Raw genomic sequence first — 21,966 nt, forward strand, 5'->3', positions numbered from 1 at the left:
AATGTGACTGAGTTCTGGCCAGAGAGAATTAAGTATGTGACATTGGCAAATTCTAGAAAATGTCCATAAAAGGAGAGAAGTGTGCTGTCATCCTCTTTCTGCTTTCTGGAATGTGGAATTAAGATAGAATGGCTAAAACTCCAACAATCATCTTGGGCCGCGAAGTAATCTTTAGAATAGAATCCACACACAAAGGAACAAAACAAAAGAGCCTGTAATCCCGACAGTTCTTGGAAGTGAAAGAGAAAAACTTCTATTTCTTATAAACCATTGTGTCTCTACACCTAACTGTACCTAATTCTGATTAACATACTGCCTGTTCAGCCTCACATCTCATGCCACCTGCCCCCTGCTCTGTATATGTCAGTTACACTGGCCTTCTTTTAGTGCATTTTACGTCTTACTCCCTTTTGCTATAAAGCTGTTACTAATCTGGGATGATCTTCAACCTCTTTCCCCCATTTAATACCTACTTAACCTTTAGACTTCAGCTGAACCGTCACTTTCTCAGAGTTTTCTCAGATCTCCCTAAAGGGGTCAAGTCCCATTTTATATATATATAATAAAAAACTTAATCTTGCCCAAAAAGAGGCCTTACCTTTGCCCTTGGCTCCTGGGAGCTAAACCCTAAGCTCTTGAAAGACCAGGCCTCATAAGAGCATCTTTGTTTACCTGGGCATATGGTCCACAAAGGTAGTCTAACACTGTGATTTCGAGTAGAATTTTGGGTCAACAGTATCAGCTCAACCTCCAAGGTGACTGGAGACTGAAGTCAGCCACATTGGGTGGTCAGCCAGGTCTATGAGACTGAGGCCAAAAAAAAAAACTCTGGATACCAAGAATTGGTTGAGATTCCCTGGATGACAATGCTCTGTATATACTGTCACATATGGTTACCAGGAAAGTTAGTGCCATCTGTGACTCTATTGTTAGAAGACAACTGGAAGCTCTCAGCAAGGAAATTTCCCAGACTCTGCCCCATCCATCTCTTCCCTTGGCTGAATTTAATCTGTATCTTTCACTGTATTAAATCATAACTGTAACTATAACAGCTTTCAATAAGGTCTATGAAGTTTTTCTGGCAAATTACAGAAACTGAGGGTGGTTTTGGGGACCCCCCAAATTTGTAATTGTCAGAAGTGAGGGTGGCTTGGGGAACCTGAATTCTGTAGTTGGTGTTCGAAGTGAGAGTGGTCTCAGATTGTTTTCAAACTTCACAGTATGATATGGTTGTCATTTCACTCTACGTAGTACTTATCACCACCATAATTTTGTATTTCATTGATTAAAACCAATCTCTTCAACTAAACTCTAAGCACCTTGTGGGAAGGGATTACGACTGTTTATCATTCTTCAAGCACCTAGCAGAGTATCTGGCACATTGTAGGCAATCATCCTTTCCTGGAAGGCTGAATAGATAGACAAACCCAGTACAAACTTAGCAAGTACAATCTTAGCAAGTAAATCAGTGAAAAATGATAACAAGACAATGATGTTTTGCAGAGAAGTATTACCAAAATGTCATTTCCTACCCACAAATTATAATTACGAGATTCTTTTCTCAATACTTTATTAATCAGTGATCCGTGTACATGCATTCCTACAATTAGAGTGTATGACCAGCTTAAGACAGTCAGTTTTACTATTACCTCCCTAAATTGGTGCGATTCCATCCATAAAGACCAAAACTATATACTTAGTTAATATTTATGAACTCTATCATAAATAAATATAATTTTAATTACAATTTCTGAAAATAGGAGACTCCTGGATAAAATTATTAGTTCTTGAAGCCTAGAATTAAGGATTTTATATTTATGCAATGCAAAGTTTCTGGCATAGGCTCATAGGAGGCATACGCTAAAAAGACTAAAAGATACTATTGGGAAACTACTGATCTGTCCGTTCAATAAGAACTATTGAGATAATACAGTACAAAAAACACCCAGTATTATTGGAAAATCACTAATCCTAGACATTAATAAACATGGCAGGAATAATACAAATAAAACATTAAATTATAGTTAAGACAGAAAGACAGACCTAAAAAAATACAGACCTAGAAAAATATCACAAATTCAAACCCTAGTACCATTTTTCCTTAGAGTACTTTCTTTTACCTTAAAAATACTTAGACCTCTATAAGTCATTAATGCCGTAGTGTTAGTGAATACTAGTGTTAATTGTAATATTCTTAGAGATGAAGAGCTCAGTCTACATTTATTGGATATCTACTATGCGCCAAGGACTGTACATAGAAACAAAAGCCCAGACTCCCAGGTTCACAATTTAGTGTGGAAGAAATTAAATGCACACATATACACAGAAAAAATCCGGAAGAATATAGATCATTTTCAGTGGTTATCTCTGAAGCAGGGATTATAAGGGACTTTAATTTCCTATATCATATAGTTACAATGCTTAAATTTTGTAAAATGAATATATATATTCATAGAACTTAAAATATAAAACCTTTCTTTAAAAGGAGAAAAAACACCTGAAGGGCTTTTAAAATTACCTGTCTCCTACTTTTTCTCTACTATTGAGATCTTGAAAATCACAAACTGTGGTTTTGAAATTATAATTATTGTTGTACAATAATACATCAGTACAAGTAATATATAAATTATATAGTTATATATAAATGTATAAAATTATTTGTGTTAGAAAAGTAACTAGAAACTCAAAATGTTGATCATGAAGAGATTAGTTAAATAAATTATAGGACATTTACACCAAGAATACTTTTAAAAGAGGCAACGTTGTCATGTGGTCAAGAGCATAAACTTCAGAGCTACAGTGCCTGAGCCTATACTCCAGCACTGTCAATGACTAGCTGCATAACCTGGGCAAGTTTCATAAGCTCTCTGGGATTCAGTTTCCACATCTGTGAAATAATAAGGAATCTATAAAACCAAAAAGCATTGTTGTATCAGCTACTATACATAAATTAATACATAAAAAATAATACATATGGAAGTATCTAATAAGCCTTCAGAAAATGTTAGCTAATACTATTATGTGTATGGAAATGGAACAGAGTCAGACTTTTAACATTAAGTGAAAAAAGATACAAAATATTTTGTATGACAATCCAGTTTTAGTAAGAAAATTATGAGAATGTGTTAGCATATAAAAAGACAATGTGGGAGGTAGTATAACATGTGGAATCACAAACCTGTGTTTTAGACCTGGGTTTAAATTCTGTGTGACCTCTGAAAAATAAGTTAATTTTTCCAGGTCTCAATTTCTTCATCTGTGACATTAGGATAATAACCTTACAGAGTTGTTGCAAGGATTAAATAAATATTTCTAAAGCACAATATCAGATACACAATAAAAATGGTAAAGGTTAGTTACTGTTGGTATTGTTTTCATTATTGTTGAAACTAAGAAGACACATGCCTGTCTTATTCACCATTATATCCCTAGTACCGAAAACAATGCCTAGCACAAAGTGGATGCTCAATAACTACTTGTTAATTAAATGAATGAGTCAAACCATTAAAAGTGGTTAGTAGAGATGGGTGTGGGATTACAAAGATACTTTTATCACTATCTATTTCTGTACTTTACGTTCTGCTATCAGAAAAAAATACACAATAATGTTCTCTAAACCTTTAAAGTAAAAAGAAGAAAGTACTAATTTCTCTAAAAAAACACTCAATTTTAAAAAGTTGGGGGAAAATGGAAAGAAGTAGTAAGAGAAAAAGGGAAAACAAGTTACTAAGTTGAACAGCAAAGGCTTGATCCAAAAGGGCAGTAACGAGAATTAGCAGTTTTATTTTCAACCTTTTTTTTTTTTAAGATTTTATTTATTTATTTGGCAGAGAGACACAGGGAGAGAGGGAACACAAGCAGGGGGAGTGAGAGAGGGAAAATCAGGCCTCCCGCGGAGCAGGGAGCCCGATGCGGGGCTTGATCCCAGGGCAGATGCTTAACGACTGAGCCACCCAGGTGCCCCTATTTTCAACCTTTCTAAAGGTTAAATAGATTATCCTAAGAAATTTTTTGAGTCTCAGAAATAAGTGTAATTTTCAAACAAATGTCATCATATTTAGCTTAGATTTTAAACATTAATCAAACCTCTTTTATCATTTTCTTTTTCAGCTTTTCCAAAAATGGACCAAATGTATGGAGGCATCTAATAATATTCAACACTTCACTGTATATACTAGAACAGCAGTTCTCAAGTGTGGTCCATGGACCCCTTGGAATTCCTAAGACACTTCTCAAGGGGTTCATGAGCTCAAAAATTGTTTCCTTAATAATTTAAAGACAGTTTTGCCTTCTTCCCTGCTTTCACATTTGCACTGATAGTATAATAGCAATGCTACATAATACTGCTGGTATTTTAGCACCAATCTGGGCAGTGGCATTAAACTGTTTGATTGACACAGATAGTTTAAAAAAAAAAAAAAAAGTCAGGTTTACTGAAGACTGTCTTTAATGAAGCAGTAAAAGTTATTTTTATTAAAATCTGAAGTATAAGTCTTTAATATTCTATCAAATGAAATAGGTAGCACAAATAAAGCACTTTGCAGAACAAAATATGCTAGTCATTTCAAGGGAAGGCAGTAGGATGATTGAGTTGTGAGCTAGGTTGGCTGCTTTTACCTTGGAACATCTTTTTCACTTGAAAACACAAATGGCAGACAAATACAGTTGTCCAAACAGGGTATGTGGCAGATATTTTTCTTTGAATTGAGTGAAATAAAACTGTTACTTCAAAGAAAATACCTGACAGTATTTGGGTTTTTTTGATAAAATTTGAACTTTCAAGTGAAAATCAGAATTTGGTAAGACTAAGATCCTCCACTGTTAGTTTAAAAGTGTCATGATACTTAACCCACTGTGAGTTTAAAAGTTTCATGATACTTAACAACTTTTCTGATGATACACATGTGACTTGTTGATAATGTATGTAATCAAATGTGTCAACATTTAGAAGATCTGTATAAGTCAGTGAACTTTCAAAATGACCAATGCACCATATTATCAAATTCTACATGAGTAAAAGATCCATTTGCAGAACAAGATAAACCAAAGAATTTTAATATAATAAAGAATAAAGTTCATTGATGTGGTTTCAGATTTCACACTGCAACTAACCTTTATGAAAGCAACATTTTTGGAGTTTTGATATCAAAGAATATCCATAATTCTCTGATATAAAAAGATATTAAAATACTCCTCCCTTTCCAACTACACATATGTGTGAAACTGAATTTTCTTCATATACTTCAACCAAAAACAAAACAAAACAAAAATACTGCAACAGACTGAATAAAGAAGCAGATAGGAGAATCCAGCTCTCTGCTATAAAGCCAGATATTAGATCTGCAAAAATGTAAAACAATGTGAAACATAAATGTAAAGTTTCTTGCTATTTTTTTATTTTGGTAAGTGTGATTGTACTTCACTAAAAAATGTGTTATTTATGTTAACATGTAATGCATTTACTGTTTTTTAAAATCAATTAATATTCTCAAAATGTCTCAGTCTTAATGTCTAATATAATAAATATTGATAAATATAATCCATATAAACAGAGAAGCTCTTTGGAGATCTCAGTAATTTTTGAGAATGTAAAGGGGTCCTAAGACAAAAAAGCTTGTGGACTGCTACACCAAAAACACAAAAGTGAAATAGAGTTCTGTTTATAGAAAGGATTGCTCTCAAGACTTCAGAGTATCCAAGGACCATACCTGCTTGGCAAAAAATATTGTGTCAAGTCTGGAGTCCTGAACTACAGAGCCGGCTGGTTCTTCTCCTGGCTGCCACTTGAAAAGAAAAATTAACCCATGAACTGGCCTACAAAATAAAATACAAATTAGTGACACCAAATCCTGCTTCTTTGTGAACACGCTGTCAATACATTACATTTTAGCAGCTACTTAACAAATACATTGCAACAAAATTAAGTTTGAGAAAACTATTTAAGATTTCTATTGCTATTCACAGTCACTAGAATGTTGCCTATGACATGGCTAATAAACCTTAAAATTACACAAACCTACAAACCAAATAATTATAATGAAAGGTTTATTGTCAAATCTGGATTATTCACTTCCGCCTTGTATCACTTCACTTAAAAACTAAAAATAAGAACATAGCAAAACTAAAAGAAGCTGTTAACCCTAGACTGAATTCTAATCTATATGAATAAAGTCCATGTGGGATGTTTATAGATAAATGGTTTATAGCATATATATTACAAAATATATTAAGTCATCTTTATATAATTGTTGGATTCATGAAAAATTGTCAAACTGCAGTATGAATGGATGCTACCATCTTATACATAATTAAGTCATCCACTTTCCTAAAGGAACTCTTGTTGCCCATGAAACATTAAATCACCACTTTAGGATTCTCTTCAGTCTCTTATAACTGTCTTCCATGCAACAAGACCCATTCCTATCCTTTGAAGACAGTTCAAATGATGCATTTTTAATTAACCTTTCCTGATTACTCAGCCAGAATTAATCCCTTATTTCATTTCAAGTCATTGCTCTTTCTGTGGGGAAGGGGAAAGTAGGGGGAAGCAAATGATCTCTTTACTATTAAAAACAGTAGCTATATCCCTGCAATCCCCATTTCCCCTTTAGAAGCCTACTCTCTGTCACATTCCAAGAATCCAAGAATTCTCCCTCCAGTGAAAATTCCTCTAGCCCTCTATTTACAATACAGGGTCAATGCTTGGGGGCATGGAGGTTGAAGGTAAGGGGAGTCTCAGAGAGTCTCTAGCTAGAAGGATGGGGGAAAAGGAAGATACTCCCTGGCATCTAAATTTGGAATTTGAACTGTAACCTCCCCAAGAAGCAATGTGATAATATATAGACAAGTTCTGAATTACTATTCATATATGTTATCTACTAAATATGTTTTTGTAGACTAACCTATTAGTCACGTTTTTAATGTTAAAATATGTTCTACGATCTAACCCTATTGATCTATAAGTGAATATTGTAAAAAAAATAATCAACCAATTCTGATATGGAGTTACAGAGACTTAGTTTTTAATCCTTTAAAAGTTAATTATATCTGAGTCTCAGGTCTGGGTTATAAAATAGAGTAATAATACCTATCTCACAAGATCAAAGAAAGACTTAAAGGAGATGATGTAATCAGCCCGTAGCAATCCAAGTAAAATAAACAGACAACAGTCTGCTTAAAGTACAGACATATTATTTTTAACACAACTAAGATCATACTTACTTTAATTTTTCAAAATTCTCAGGCTCTAAACTCCATATTTCTTCTACTTGGGCTCCTCGGCAACCTGAAATAAGAAATTATTTCTTTAGAAAACAAAATAACTCATTTTTTTCCTTCACCATTAAATAAAATACTAAGTGAAAGAAATGCACATTTAGGGACAATGAGACAAGACAAATTAAAATGGTAAAACTGATAAAGCTCACAGCCATATCTTTTTACTTCCTTTACTACTGCCTAATTATTTATAATGGGAGTATATTCCTTTCATAATTTAAAGAATTTTCAAGAGTTTGTTTTCACTGAAACACCACCCCAGACTTCTCAGTCTCAATCTGTCTCTTCTGCATCTGCTCTTTTCACTCAAATGCCGTTTGCCTAGCTCTGCTCTTGACCCTCTTCTTAACTAGACACTTTTTTTTAAGTGGTAATAAATACCATTTAACAGTAACTTTAATATCACATGTTTAGTTCTGACCCTTTTCCTAAATTCCAATTCTATACTGTCTTTAATATAATTTTATTTTCAACTACCTCAGAGTCCCCCAAACATACCCTTCCTTAGGACAGTGTTTCTCAATCAGGTGATGTTTTTTGCCCCCACCTCGCTGCCTGGGAAATACTTTACAATGTCTGGAGACATTTTTACTGTCACTACTGTCACCAGTGGGAAGGCCTTGGCATCTAATGGATAGAGGCCAGAGATGCTAAACATCCTACACCGCACAGGACAGCCACCAAAAGCAAAGAATTATCTGGCCCAAATTGTCAACACTGCCAAGGTTGAGAAACCCTGTCCTAGTAGATGTATCATAGTAAGAGTGTACTGGTTAAGATGTTGGCTTCAAAAATGCCAGGGTTTGGATCCCGGCTCCTCCATTTACTAGCTATATGACCATTTAACCTCTCTGTTCCTCATACTTAGGGAGTTGTTATGAGGAATCAATGAGATAATTTAGTATGCATGAGATACATTTAATACAGTGCCTGACACCCCATAAGGGCTTACTAATAGTTAATTAATATATTATCACAATACAAAAACCAGCCATATTTACCATGCCTTTTATCTGTAAACTGCTTTAAATGCATTTCCCTAATCACTGCAAGGCAAGTATTATACAAAAGTAGCTTAGGGATGTTAAGTGGCTTGCCTAAATTCACTACAGTTAGTATATACTAAAAAATTAAAACCCACATCTGGTTCCAAAGTCTGGACACTTTTTAAAATTCCAGATATTTTCAAGTAAAAGCTAGAGAAGCCTTTGACATGGGGAGGAAAAAAACAGGTGGGTCAACCAACTACATGACTTTGGGCATTCATACCATCCCAGGACTCAATTTGCTCTATTCAGCAAATACCTATTAAGTACCTACTCTCGTATTAAACATATGTACAAGGGAGAGTTACTAGGTTGTCTGTAGTAGAAAACATGTTGCTAGACATTCACATATAGGAAGCTGGAGGAAAAAGCCTTTTAAGTGTGAACCTATATTTATATGAGTGTTGAAAAGGGCACGAAAGGACACTAATGGAATTGTTCTTTGGGGTTTTTTTTTTAAAGATTTTATTTATTTATTTGCTAGGCAAAAAGAGAGAGCGTGCACACAAGCAGGGGGAGCAGCAGGATGAGGGAGAAGCAGGGTATTTGCTGAGCAAGGAGCCCAATATGGGACTTGATCCCAGGACTCTGGGATCATGACCTGGGCCAAGGGCAGACGATTAACCCAATGAGCCACCCAGGCATCCCGGAGACGATTCTTTTTCCTTTTTTTAATTTGTCAGAGAGAGAGCGAGCATGCACAAGCAGGGGGAGTGGCAGGCAGAGGAAGAAACAGGCTCCCTGATGAGCAAGGAGCCCAATGCGGGACTCGATCCTAGGACCCTGGGATCATGACCTGAGCCAAAGACAGACGCTTAATCAACTGAGCCACCCAGGTGTCCACTAATGCAACTGTTAACACTGGTTACTGCTATTGGAAACCAATTATAAAGAGGTCAAACATTAAAACATTGCACATATCATACTAAAACAACAAAAACCCATTGAATAAACGTGTCCCAAAATCTGTATAGGCTGAATTTCAAGTGGTCACACCTGTTTAAACAACCTTATGCTAAACACACACACACCTCTTTCTGTAAAGAAAACATTGTATTCAACTCTTAGTATCCATCTCCTTATATACATTCAATATCTAATAATCCCCTTATGTACACTCAATTTCAAATAATGCATGGTATAGGAAAGAGAAAAAAGCAGTGATTCAAGAGACCTGGGTTCCAATCCCAGCACTGCCTTATATTCTTAACCTTGAGCAAGAACATAATGTTTTTGAGCATCACTTTCCTTGTGTAAAAAACAAGGGTATTCCTACTCCCTGCTTCATCCAATCCACACAATTCTTGTGAGGTATACATTATTAAACACTAAATATAAAGAATCCCCTAATGCAGACTCCCTAACATATATTAAGTAAAAAGATGGGGCCAGGGTGGGGGGAGGCTTTAAAAAGTTAACAAAATGTTGGTATTTTACAAACACCTTCTATGTGCCAAGCATAGTACTAGGCCCTGGCAAGGACAGAAAATAAACTATTGTCACAGTACTTAAGAACATCACAACTAGGGGCACCTGGGTGGCTCAGTCGTTGGGCATCTGCCTTCAGCTCGGGTCATGATCCCACGGTCCTGGGATCCAGCCCTAGGTCGGGCTCTCTGCTGGGCAGGAGGCCTGCTTCTCCCTCTCCCACTCCCCCTGCTTGTGTTCCCTCTCTCGCTGTCTCTCTCTCTGGCAAGCGAGCAAGGAAGCGAATGAATGAATGAATAATAAATAATAAATAAATAAATAAATGAACATCAGGACTAGGGGGCGCCAAAATGAACGAATGAATGAATGAACGAATGAACATCACAACTAGGGGGCGCCTGGCTGGTTCAGTCAGTAGAGCCTGTTACTCTTTATCTCAGGGTCTTAAATTCAAGCCCCACACTGGGGTTAGAGGAAGGAAGGAAGGAAGGAAGGAAAGAAGGAAGGGAGGGAGGGAAGGAAGGAGCAAAGGAGGGAAAGGGCTTCACAGCTAGTAGGAAACAAGTATGTAAAATTCAAAGACAATGCAGCATACATAATTTGCATATGAAAGGTACACTGGAGAGCCTTCTGGAAGTTAAGAGGTAGGAGAGACCATTCTTATATTTGCTGATCAGAGAAACTTTCCTGGATAATTGAACTGGGTCTTAAATAGGATGACCATAGAATCTGTCATCCAAACTGGAACACTACTCCAAAATGAAAGAAAGTACTAAAATTAAAATATGTTTAAAATATTTACGTATTGACAAACACATTTGCATCATGATACAATGACGTGTGATTTTATGATGGCTCCATAAAATAGTTCTATTCAAAAACTAATTTCAAAATTAATTCTCTTAAAAATATACCTGGAGCATTTCTCCCCAAGAAAAATACCCTGGTGGGGCCCCTCCCTGTTGCCAGTGCCTTAAATTTAAATTTAATGCTATCTTCCAATCCCCTAACCTCACCAAGTCTACCAGAAGTAAAGGCATGGCCCCAGCTTCTGTACCTCCTACAAAAAAAATAGTCCCAGATATCTTCCTTAATCGTGTCATTTCATGTTAGTTAGTGATGTGACCAAACAGGAAAAAGTGGATTGTGGTGGGCACTCCAGGCAAGCACTCCAAAACCAAGGACTAGACTCAATTTGGGAACCTCAAGTTGGAAAGCTGTTAATTTGTATCCCTAATGAGAGGGTTCCATTTTGGGGGCTCCAACGATTATAAATACTTGTTTCTAGGGGTACCAGGTGCACTCTCATTAAGTATACTTTTACTTCTTGTGTGAAAGCCAGGCATTAACTTGCCTCTCTCCTGAAAACAAGGGAACATATACCTCAAGAGAAGTGATAACCAACCTTCTTGTCAAGGAAACACTATGTTGGCCCCAAAAGTCATTCAGATTTGTCTCAACTCCTGGGCCAGAGTTGTGGATGATGGAATTCTGCAAGACTTCTTCCTTGCAAGCCCAGGAGGAGTCCGTGCAATCACTAAAATACCCTGCTCTACCTGAGTTCATGCCTTAAGCCAAGATGAAAAGTCAATACAAAAATTTAAGGAGAAAGCCACCTGCTTTCTAATGTAAACACTACAAGAGGTAAATTAAATAGATTTGGTACCAGCCCTGTGGGTCAGATCAAATAAATCAGAGTAGCTGAGGGAAAGGTATGTTTGGTATAGAAAACAAGAATGGATTTTGTTGGAAAACAATTTTCAATGAATTTCTCCTGTTTCTGCTTGTCTTCTGAGAGTTCTGGACTACCTTTTCAAGGACGTTATTTTAATAAACAGACTTAAAAGACAAAGCGTCTCCTCCTGGCGCAGAGACAAGACTTATTTGCTATCCACAGAATCTTCCTAAAGCTAAAGGTAGATCAGGTTTGTTAGCAACCTCTTTAATAAAATTGGGAGTTCCCTAAGCTCAGGGTTCCTTAGCTATGACATAGACCCACGTGTGCAACATCCACCTGGATCCACCTTCACTCCCATGGACCTGTAGGACAAAGGAACCAACAACAAACATGAATCCCCTGCTGCTTACTGTGCCAAAGGTAATACAATTCTTTATCTCTTTATCAATCTATCAATAATACAATTCTTTATAAAACAGTAGCAGGCTAACTCGTTAGCTGGCAAACAGGATAAAATATAATAGTACATATTTCTTTACAGATGTTGGATTTTATCAAATGCTTTTTGTGTCTATTGAGATAATCATATATTTTTCTTAGTTTGTTAATATGGTAAATCACATTGAATCTCAAATGTTAAACCAACATTGAATTCCCAGGATAAATTCCACTCAGTCATGATATATTGTCCACTTAATATACTATTAGATTTGATTTGCTGAAATTTTGTTTAGAATTTTTATATATATGTTGATGATGGAGTTAGGTCTGCAGTTTACTTTTCTTGTAATGCCTTTGTCTGGATTGGGTGTTAGGATAATGATGGCCCTCATAGAATGAGATGGGAAATAATTCCTTCTCCATTTTTGGGGGGAAGTTTGTGTAGAATTGGTATTACTTAATCCTTAAATATTTGAAATAATTTACCAGTGAAGCAATTTTGGCTAGAGTTTTCATTGTGAGAAAATTTTAAATTATAATTTTATTTTATTTAACAAATATAAGGCTATACTGGTTATCTATTCTTGAGTTTTGGTAATTTTTGTCTTTAAAGAAATTTATACATTTCACCCAAGTTGTCAAATTATTGTCATAATGATGTTTAGAATACTCCCTTATTATCTTTTTAATCTATAAAATCTATAGTGATATCCTCTCTCTTACTTCTAATATTGGTCATTGGTGTCTCCTCTTTTTTTTTTTAAGATTTTATTTTTAAGCAATCTCTACACCCAACATGGGGCTGAAACTTACAACGCCGAGATCAAGAGTCACATGCTCTATCAACGCCCCTCTCCTCCTTTTTCTGATCAGGCTGACTAGAGGTTTATCCATTTTATTGATCTTTAAGAAACCAGCTTTTTGTTTCATTGATTTTCTCCACTATTTTTCTTTTTTGTTTTACTAATTTCAACTCTGATCTGTACTATTTCCTTTCATCTGCTTACTTCAGGTTTCATTTGCTCTTCTTTTTCTAGTTTCTTGACATGAAAAGTTGGGGTCATTGATTTGTTGTAGGAAAAGTAATTCCTGTTATTCCATTTTGGCTGGAAACAGAAGTTTACAGCTTCTGTTTTTAATCAGTAGACCATAATAGTTTGTTTTGGTGCATTTATGAATTATGTATGTACCACACCAATTAAAAGTTTAAGTTCTGCTCCATCAGTTTCTTAATAAGAACTTTGTTTTTTGAGGCGCCTGGGTGGCTCAGCCGGTTAAGTGGCCCACTCTTGGTTTCAGCTCAGGTCATGATCTCAGGGTCGTGAGACTGAGCTCCGCATCTGCACTGGGTTCTGTGCTCATCCGGGAGTCGGCCCGAGGTGGGAGTCCGCTTGAGGATTCTCTCTCCCTCTGCTCCTCCCCACACTTGCACACATGCATGCACTCTTTCTCTCAAATGAATAAGTCTTTAAAAAACAAAAAAGTCTTGTTTTACCATGACGTTATATTCCACTAAAACGTGTATTTATATATTCACTGACACCACAAATACTTTCCCCACCAGTGAAGAAACTTTCAAAATAAATTGACAATAGCATTCATAACACAGTAAGATTGTCCACTTTTTAAAGAATGAACTTCAAAAAGCTTTTTAAATCCATGAATTGGATAAGAAAAAAATGGAAATGCTTGGAATAAACTTATTTTCTCTTTGAAGTATCTGATGATGATATACAATTTCCATCATTTAACTTTTTGCAAAGTTTTTCTGCTAATGTAACCAATCTATTAATAGCAATTGCTCCACTTTTTATATGTGCCAGTGCAGAAGATACATTTACATATCACTCTCTTATGCACGACTTTTAATCATTTTCAAGTTTTCTATACATATGGAACTGAAATAATAACTGTTAATGGAGTGGATTAATTTAAAAACAAACTTGCCTAGTATACTATTTCTTAAAGTTAACTTTAGTATGTCATAATAGTTAAGGTTTTGAAAGTAAATATTATGCCTAAACCTGCAGACATCTCAAACTAAATATCCAAAAATGAATTCATTTTCTTGTCCATCAAGCTTGTTCATCAAGCTTCACCAGCCACTTAAGCTAGAAACCATGGAGTCATTTTCACACTTTCCCCTACATCCAGTCAGTCAGCAGTCCTGTTGATTTAAATAGAGCAAAATTACTGCAACAACCTCAACTCCTCTTTAACCCATTACTTTATGTCAAGCTAATCAACTAATTCCAACCATTTTAAGAGACTTCTAGCTTCTTTCCCTTCATACTACTCCACGCTGCACACTACACATAGTTAAACCCTTTTAATTATATATGTCATTTCAGCATTCAATATCCTTGGTCCCAGTGACAAACCATACAACTCAGCATACAATCTGGCCTCAGTTTACTTTTCAGCTTCAGATTCAAATAGTCCTCTTGTCTGTTACATTATGTGCTTTCCGTCACTTTGCTATTTCCTATGGCTATACTTTAACATTACTACACTTTGTTTTTCTTTGCCTGTGTTCTTCCATAACGTGTGTTCCCATAACATTTTGCATATGCTCTAACATAGCAATTGATACACCATATTAACTTGAGGGTCATATCTTTAGAAGAGCAGTCATAGTTTATTCACATTGAGAATTCCCAAGCCCAACAAGCGTGCCTGAGATATAGTAGGTAAACAATATAAGCTTGATAAATTATATTCCAAATATTCAGCTACGTACAATAGACAATATCTGTATCAACGTTTAGTTTTTATCCCGAGGACAAGTTTTAACATAATAGCTAGAATTAATACTTGAAGAAATGTAGCAATAAAGTTACTGCCCAAAGAAAAGGATAGGTACAAGGACAAGAAAGGATATAAAGTCAAATACGCTGACTATTTAGGATGTAGGACAAGGAACACGGCCAGAAAAAAACCTGAGGAAAGCATGTGGCCTCTAGTTTAGAGCACTAGATCAAGAAACCACACTTTACCGGAAGCCAAAAAATGAGCAGGGAGAAGAACTAGCCAAGTGGCTCGTCAGTCCCATGCAGTCAGCGTGTGTGAACGTCCGCAGAGCGATTCACACACTCCAGGGGTTCTGCTTTGAGTAACCAGAATCTCGGGTTCCTGCGCGGCTTGGGCCATACACACCCCACCGTCGAGGAGGCACACCCTAGCTTTTCCTGCAGGACTGAGGGCCTGAGAACGTGCATCTAGACACACCTGCCGGGTAAGGGGAACGCGCCCCAGAGGAGCGACGGTGCAAAGGGAAGGATATGTGCGTAAGGGCGGGGCGGGGAGCGCTCAAGTCAATTAACAAGTAATTGAGTGCCGAGTCCTGAGGATACGACAGCGCACAAGACAGATACGATCCCTGCCCTCGTGATGTGGCTCTCAAATTTAATGCGGAAACGCGACTGCCCAGGACTGAGGAGGGGGCGAGAGACCTCCGCGATCCAGGTTTCTGGAGTCGCCTCCCTTCAGACACGAGGCGGCGGTGGCCGCAGAGAACCACTCCATGCCCGGCTTGGGCCTCCTCCCGTGACCCCCGGCCCAGGACTGTCCCTTGGCTCTCACCGAATCCTTTAATGAGCTCGGTGAAGACCCCGGGGTCGCTTTCCATGAGGCACCACTCCCCGGCATTGCCCGTCATGGCCCCGGCCACACACCGCCCCGCTCCACCTCAAGCTCTGGCCGCCCCCCACACCAGCTGCAGCCAGCCACTGATCTCGGCAAACCCGCCGCTGAGCTCGTCAATCCCACGTCACCCCGCCTACTTCCCGACAGCCTCCGGGCGCCGTCACCTGCAGCGCGACAGAGCGCGGGAGGACGCTCTAGCCACCCAGGAGACAGAGAAACTCTTCCTAGGCCATGCAGGACCCGTAGCGGATTCGGAAGGGGCTAGGGCCTAAGAAGAAAGGGCGGGGATTCAGAGCGCCGTAGGAGGTAACATCCGGGATCCTCTCCAGCCGGGGGTGGGGCAAAAGGAGAGGGGCGGGGCTCGTTCCCGGGAGCCCAGCCCGGAGTCCCCGGCGGCCGTGGAGTTGGAGCAGTTACCGGCCGTGGGGTTGCAGCAGCTTCGTATCGTTTCCACGCACCGCGCAGGGCTTCTCCCGGTGGCGCTGCGGGCTCGGAGTGTCGGCCGCCAAGCATAGGTGAGGAAACTGCGGGAGGCCGGCTGGGGCCCTTTGTGCGGTCTGAGTTGCCCCGGGGACGTGCAGGGTTTGGCTGATCCTCCATGTCCCTCATCCAGCATCCCAGCGGCTGAGGCCGGAACAAACACTTCGCCAAACCATCGTTCTCGCGTCCTGCCGTTGCTGGATAGCGGGAGCAGCATCTCTGCGGGCACAACCTTGCTTGGCCCGGCTCGTTCTCTCCCGAGGGTGGGCCCTTCCCAAATCCCGGATCGCTCCGTCTTGTGCTTGCATAGCTTTCCACAGGCCAGCGTCCGGAGGGCCTGCTTTAGCTTTACTCCTCCTCTTCCTCTCCTCCTCCTCCTCCCGCGGCTTTTGCGCCGAGAGGCGTTGCCCCGGATTTGGAGTTTGGGAAGAGGAATCTTTGTGGGAAGACAGAAGGTGAATTTATCCTCGAGGGAATGACGAGAGGAAGAGCTGTAGTTCGTGGAGATGATAGATGCCTCAAAGAAAAGGAGGTTGAAAAAACGTAGTGTATTAACTTAAAATCATTTGTAATGTTTCTAAGATTAAATGAGGAGTTAACCCCAAAATGCCTGTTTTCGCTAAATCGTGAAATTGCCCTCATTCAGCAGGCTTTTGCAGAAGAATAGTGTTAAGATAAAATCTTCAGGAGTATGTGTATTTATGCATCACTCCTTAAAGCTCTGAATTCCAAGAAGGGCCTTTGGATTCCAGACAAAAATACTTCAGTAGACAAAACTGACCTGTACCTCAGAGTTAGCGAGCATTGTGTTACGGACTATGTGAAGCCACAAAATAAACATGACAAATATTACTGAGGGAAACAACAGAACAGCTTTACACTAAAACAAGCATGGCTATGGGGCGCCCGGCTGGCTCAGTCGGTAGAGCATGCAACGCCTGATCTACGAATTGTGAGTTCGAGCCCCCCATTGGGCGTAGTAGAGATTACTTTTAAAAAAAGGGGGGGAGCATGGCTATATTATGGAGTAGAAATGAAAGTTTGTATTAAGTGTTTGATTTTTTTTTAATTTGAAACTTTGGTGGGGGGGACTTTTGTTCATTATTCCGTTAAGTATACTAAATGGAAAAGTTTGTGAGGCACTCTTGTCTAGCTGTATTTCCTCCCAAAGCTGTCTTTGGCAAATTTTAACGTATAATATTACTGTGAACTTGAAAGTATTTTCTGTGCTGAATATGCACTCATAACTAACATTTGATATCCAACTTAACATGGTGCCTGTTGCAGAAAGACCAAACAGAAAATTTAGCCCTTTACACAACCTAGAAGTAACCAGAAGGGAGGGTTAAAATTTCTTCAGTTATGTTAACATTTAATCCCAACTTCACATGAAAATCCAGATTTCTGGGTCTTTGAGAAAAATAAGATTTGGTAATACAAGGTCCCTATCGCATGGCAGCCACTTGGCTGAAAGTGTGTGCCTTTCAGGATGGCATGCTGTCATGTTTGCCACAGTTCCTCACCACTTTTTATTGCATCACATTTGACTTGATCAACTCAGGTACACTACCAGGAATGATACAGTTGTTTGAATTTGTGGCCTCAGTTTTTGCAGTAATGTTTCTTTTAAATTGTCTTGCATGCTCATGGATGTATGTCAGCTTTGACTTCATTTAGAAAGGATTAAGCTGCAAAACTTGTTTGACCTCTTGTGATGAAAGCATTTTCAAATAACAAATGATCAAGAGACTTTGGAAAGATACTCAGATGTGTACATTCAAGAAAAACAGTAACCCAAGAAATAATATTAGTACTGTTAAAAGATAGCTATACGGACGCCTGGGTGGCTCATTCAGTTAAGCGTCTGCCTTCGGCTCAGGTCATGATCCCAAAGTATTGGGATCAAGTCCCGCATCGGGCTGCCTGCTTGGCGGGAAGCCTGCTTCTCCCTCTCCCTCTGCCTGCAGCTCCCCCTGCTTGTGCTTGCTCTCTCTCTCTCTCTCTTCTCTCTCTCTGACAAATAAATAAAGTCTAAAAACAAATTTTAAAAAAAGATAACTATAAATGTTGTTCTAATGAACACAGAGCAGAAAGAAGTGCTATTACATATTGTGTATTAATTACTAGTGTTCACTGATTTTTGCATTCAATATTAAGAGAGAAGTGGGCAATGTATAAAATGGCCACGACCGATTCCAAATCGTGGCCATACCTTTAAAAATACTGTGATCTGTTTAATTCTTCCCTAAATTTTAATTTACTGAAGTTTAAAACAACTTTAGCTCTATTAAAGTCTTTGGAGTAGTGTGCTGTAAGAGCACTGGATAGGACAGGCCAACCCAAAGAATTAACTGTCTTTTTTTGTTGTTGTTGTTAATCTGGATTTACAACACTTGATTATTCAGGAGTGGATTAATTGATGACCAGGCTCTGACCTCGCTCACTGCCCAGAATGCCTTCTAAATCACTGACAATGGAGCTTAAGCTTTGAGGAGGGAGATGATGGGAGTTGGGGGAAAGGGAGATTAAGGTCCTGTATATGTATGCGTGTATCTCAAATTGCTTTCTGAAGACAAATTTAAAAAATACAGGGTTAAATATTGTTTGAATGTCTATTTATTTAAATAACTTCCTGGCTATATTTTAATATAGTTAATTTTTAGTGTTCATTTTTTTAATGACAGATTTTTGAGACAATTCCTGTCATGAAATTCACTATTTTTAAAATATGCCATACAGTGAATTTTAGTATATTCACAGACTTGTGTTGCTATAGGCAGACTGAGTCCATGGAACCAGAAGGCGTCCTGCAGGACCAGCCAAGAGGGTCCTTGGCTTTACAAAGGATAGAAATCAAACACCATTTGAGAGGAAGTGAGAGCAGAGTTTTTTTGAAGATACAGAGAGAGGACAGATAGAGACACAGTATCTGAGAGACTCCAAAAGGAAAGGAGAGTGAGTCTGTTTTGCTTGGGGGATGGGGTTTTTATTGAGGATTGTGATCTGGTGTGCATGTCTTCTCAGACGTCCAGAAACTGGACAAAACAAGGACAAGTCCTCTGTGTCCTCCTTAAGTCACTTACACCAGGAAGCTTGGCGTCGGGGTGTCTAGAGTCAGTGGTCTGCAAAATGTACATGACAACTTGCCCTGTCACTCCTATTTATTGTAATGAAGACTCCAAAGAAATCATTAACTCCTGGACCCTTACAAGAAGGGCATACATTTTTTGTACCATAAGTATAAGGCATACATGTATAAGGTGGGGGTGCAGGTCCTAGCAAGAGTAGAAGCAGGAAAGGGAGCAAAAAAGCAGTTCTTCATGGACTCCCTTCAGTTTCCCTATCAGTGTAACCATCACCACTATCTAGTTTCAGAACATCTTCACCACACCAAAAAGAAACCCCTTACCACTTCAGAGAAGAGTCTGGCAGTTCTTCAGAAGGTTAAATATAGAGTTACCATGTGATCCATCATTTTACATTACCACTAGCAATGTATGAGGGTTCTAATTTCTCCAGATCCTTACCCACACTTACTTCATTTTCATTGTAGCCATCCTAGTGAGTGTGAAGTGGTATCTCATTTCAGTTTTGACTTGCATTTCCCTGATGAGTGATATGAACTGTTGGGGTTCAGGAGCAAACAGTCAAGAAAGAATTCTTGAAATGTCTTTAGTGCAGAAAGGGTGGTTTTATTTAAACATAGGAACAGGACCCGTGGGCAGAAAGAGCTGAATTGGGGTTGTGAGGAGTGGCTGATTATATACTTTCAAATTGGGAAGGTGTTAGGGAGACTTAAAGCAAGGTTTCCAGGACCTTGAGGGGCTAGCTGTTAGGAAAATGTCATTTATTACTGTCTAATAAAACCTTAGTTATAAGACTCAGATGTATATCAGGAGGCCAGATGCTTGGAGGATGACTGCTAACATATATCTGGAGGAAGGGGATAGAGATAAAGGAAATTTTCAAAAGGATTGTGATAGGATCCTGGAGGTTGGGCTAATGTCAAGCTAAGGTTGCCTTTTGCCTTATTAACGTTGAGACAGCTACCTAAGCTCCTTGATAACCAAGTTCTCTCTGCCTGTCCCAAGTACTTGTCAATGGGCTGCAAAGGAAATTTAATTTTTTCTGTATTTCTTTCTCCTTTGTTCTCCACATCAGTGAGTACTGATATTCGGCATCTTTTTATGTATTTATTGGCCATTTGTGTATCTTTGAAGAAGTGCCTACTCAGATGCTTTGCCTGTTTTTTAATTGGGTTATTTTATTATTATTGAGTTAGGAGGGTTTTTTTAATATATATTCTAGATATAAGTTCCTTATGGTATGATTTGCAACTATTTTCTCCCATTCCATGGGATCTCTTCACATTCTTGGTGGTATTCTTTGAAACACAAGTTTTAAATTTTGATGAAATCCAGTTTATCTTTTTTTTCTTTTGTTACTTTTGCCTTTGGTGTCTGTTTTGAGATCACTTCTCTGTCACAGACTCTGTCCTGCAATTCATTTCAGTTCCAGAGTTAGCTTCAGATCCCACAAGTTAGAGGGCAAGATCCCCAACAAGACTGCCCTTATTTCAGACACCAGCTAGAGTAGGGTCCCTAGTCTATGCAACCAAATACAGTAAGTCTTCCCACAACCCCCCTGGGGTCGATAATTCACTAGAATGACTCACATAACTCACTAAAAGCACTATCCTTATGATTATAGTTTTAATATAAAGGATATGACTCAGGAACAGCCAAGTGGAAGTCACATATAGGCCAAAGTCTAGAAGCAGGAGAGGGAATACCCTCTGTGTTGAATCCTGGTAGTTCATACTCCCAGCACATCAATTTCTTAACCAGTTAGGAAGCTCCACTGAACTTCGATGTTCAGAGTTTGTACATGGGATTTTATCATGGGGCATGATTGATTGTGACTGGTTGACTATGTGGTTGAGCCCAGCCTTGGACCCTACACCCCTCCTGGGGTGTTTGATCTGGCCCAGAATTCCAACTCTTTAATCAAATGATTGGGCTTTCCGGTGACCCTCCCCCATCCTGAAGCCCAGAATGAATTGCCACATTAGCATAACAAAGACTCCTATCAATCTGGAAATTCCAAGGATTTTTGAAGCCCTGCCAAGAAACATGGACAAAAACTAGATACTCTTTATTATACCACTGTCTTATCACCCAGCCAATTTTAAAGTTAATTTATATATCAGCACTTAGGGACAAGGAGAGTAGCTTAGAACTGCTGCCATTCCGCTTTTCATATTTCACTTTTAAAAATTTGATTCTGGCAAATTTATACAAATGAGTAGAGAAGGGCCATTCATGTGATCTGTTCCACTGTTTTATGTTGCATCCTGGAAAGAATAGTCACCGAAGCATGTGAAAAGCTGAGCCTTTTTTCCTGCAGAAATGTTTAAAGGGTAGGTCTTCGTGGTTGTTTTTAATATATACAAGAGTAAGATTCCTTTGATAAGGCAGTGAGTAAGTAACTACATTTCTTGTAATAGGGATTACAAGGATTACATTTAGGGATTGCTTTTAAGCATCTACCCTAGATTTAAAAGTTCATTTTTCTGCTTGCTCAACAAAAGATAACTTGAATACCTAATATTAAATATATTAGAAAAACTTACAAAGAGATAACTGTTCTGCTCAAAAGACATTTTTACTCCGTACTCATTACTTCCTCTTTGTAACTTTTTCACGTTTAATTTTTCTTGATTGTATATCCACTACCTGTATATAGTATATTTTTTCTTGATTACAGAATTTATCTTAAAGGCTTGAATTACATTTTTAATTGCACACGTTGAGTCTTATTTTCAAAATAAATGTGTTACAGGAGAGAAAAACCAGTCATACATGATTCTTAGATGGTTCAGAAAATCACTTAATACTGCTTAGTTATCCTCAAGTATGTATTACTTAGTGGTGCTCTAGGTTCAGAGAAGGGATACATAACTAAACCAGA

General features: G+C 38.4%; 2 protein-coding genes across 5 annotated transcripts in view; one reads left to right on the forward strand and one right to left on the reverse strand.

Annotated features, from left to right (window-relative positions):
• Positions 1-15,647, reverse strand: part of UCHL5 (ubiquitin C-terminal hydrolase L5) — a 43,476-nt gene extending 27,829 nt beyond the window's left edge. For 2 of the 4 annotated variants that reach the window (XM_025892295.2, XM_025892294.2), the window contains exons 1-3: positions 15,454-15,647; positions 7,222-7,285; positions 5,709-5,814 (exon numbers count right to left, since the gene is read on the reverse strand). In XM_025892295.2, the coding sequence (XP_025748080.1) occupies positions 5,709-5,814; positions 7,222-7,285; positions 15,454-15,529 (246 nt within the window). In that variant the 5' untranslated portion in view covers positions 15,530-15,647. Of the gene's footprint in view, positions 1-5,708; positions 5,815-7,221; positions 7,286-11,157; positions 11,668-11,751; positions 11,793-15,453 lie in introns of those variants that run through there. The other 2 variants (XM_025892296.2, XM_073884093.1) reach the window with 2 other exon arrangements.
• Positions 15,648-15,900: 253 nt separating this feature from the next.
• RO60 (Ro60, Y RNA binding protein) overlaps positions 15,901-21,966 on the forward strand; it is a 28,487-nt gene continuing 22,421 nt past the window's right edge. The window contains exon 1 of the mRNA XM_025892290.2: positions 15,901-16,031. The gene's annotated coding sequence lies outside the window, so the exon portion shown is untranslated. The remainder of the gene's footprint in view (positions 16,032-21,966) is intronic.

This window comes from Callorhinus ursinus, unplaced genomic scaffold (assembly GCF_003265705.2).
Source record: "Callorhinus ursinus isolate GAN/ISIS: 27379988/994484 unplaced genomic scaffold, GSC_fseal_2.0 scaffold54, whole genome shotgun sequence".
Taxonomy (NCBI): domain Eukaryota; kingdom Metazoa; phylum Chordata; class Mammalia; order Carnivora; family Otariidae; genus Callorhinus; species Callorhinus ursinus.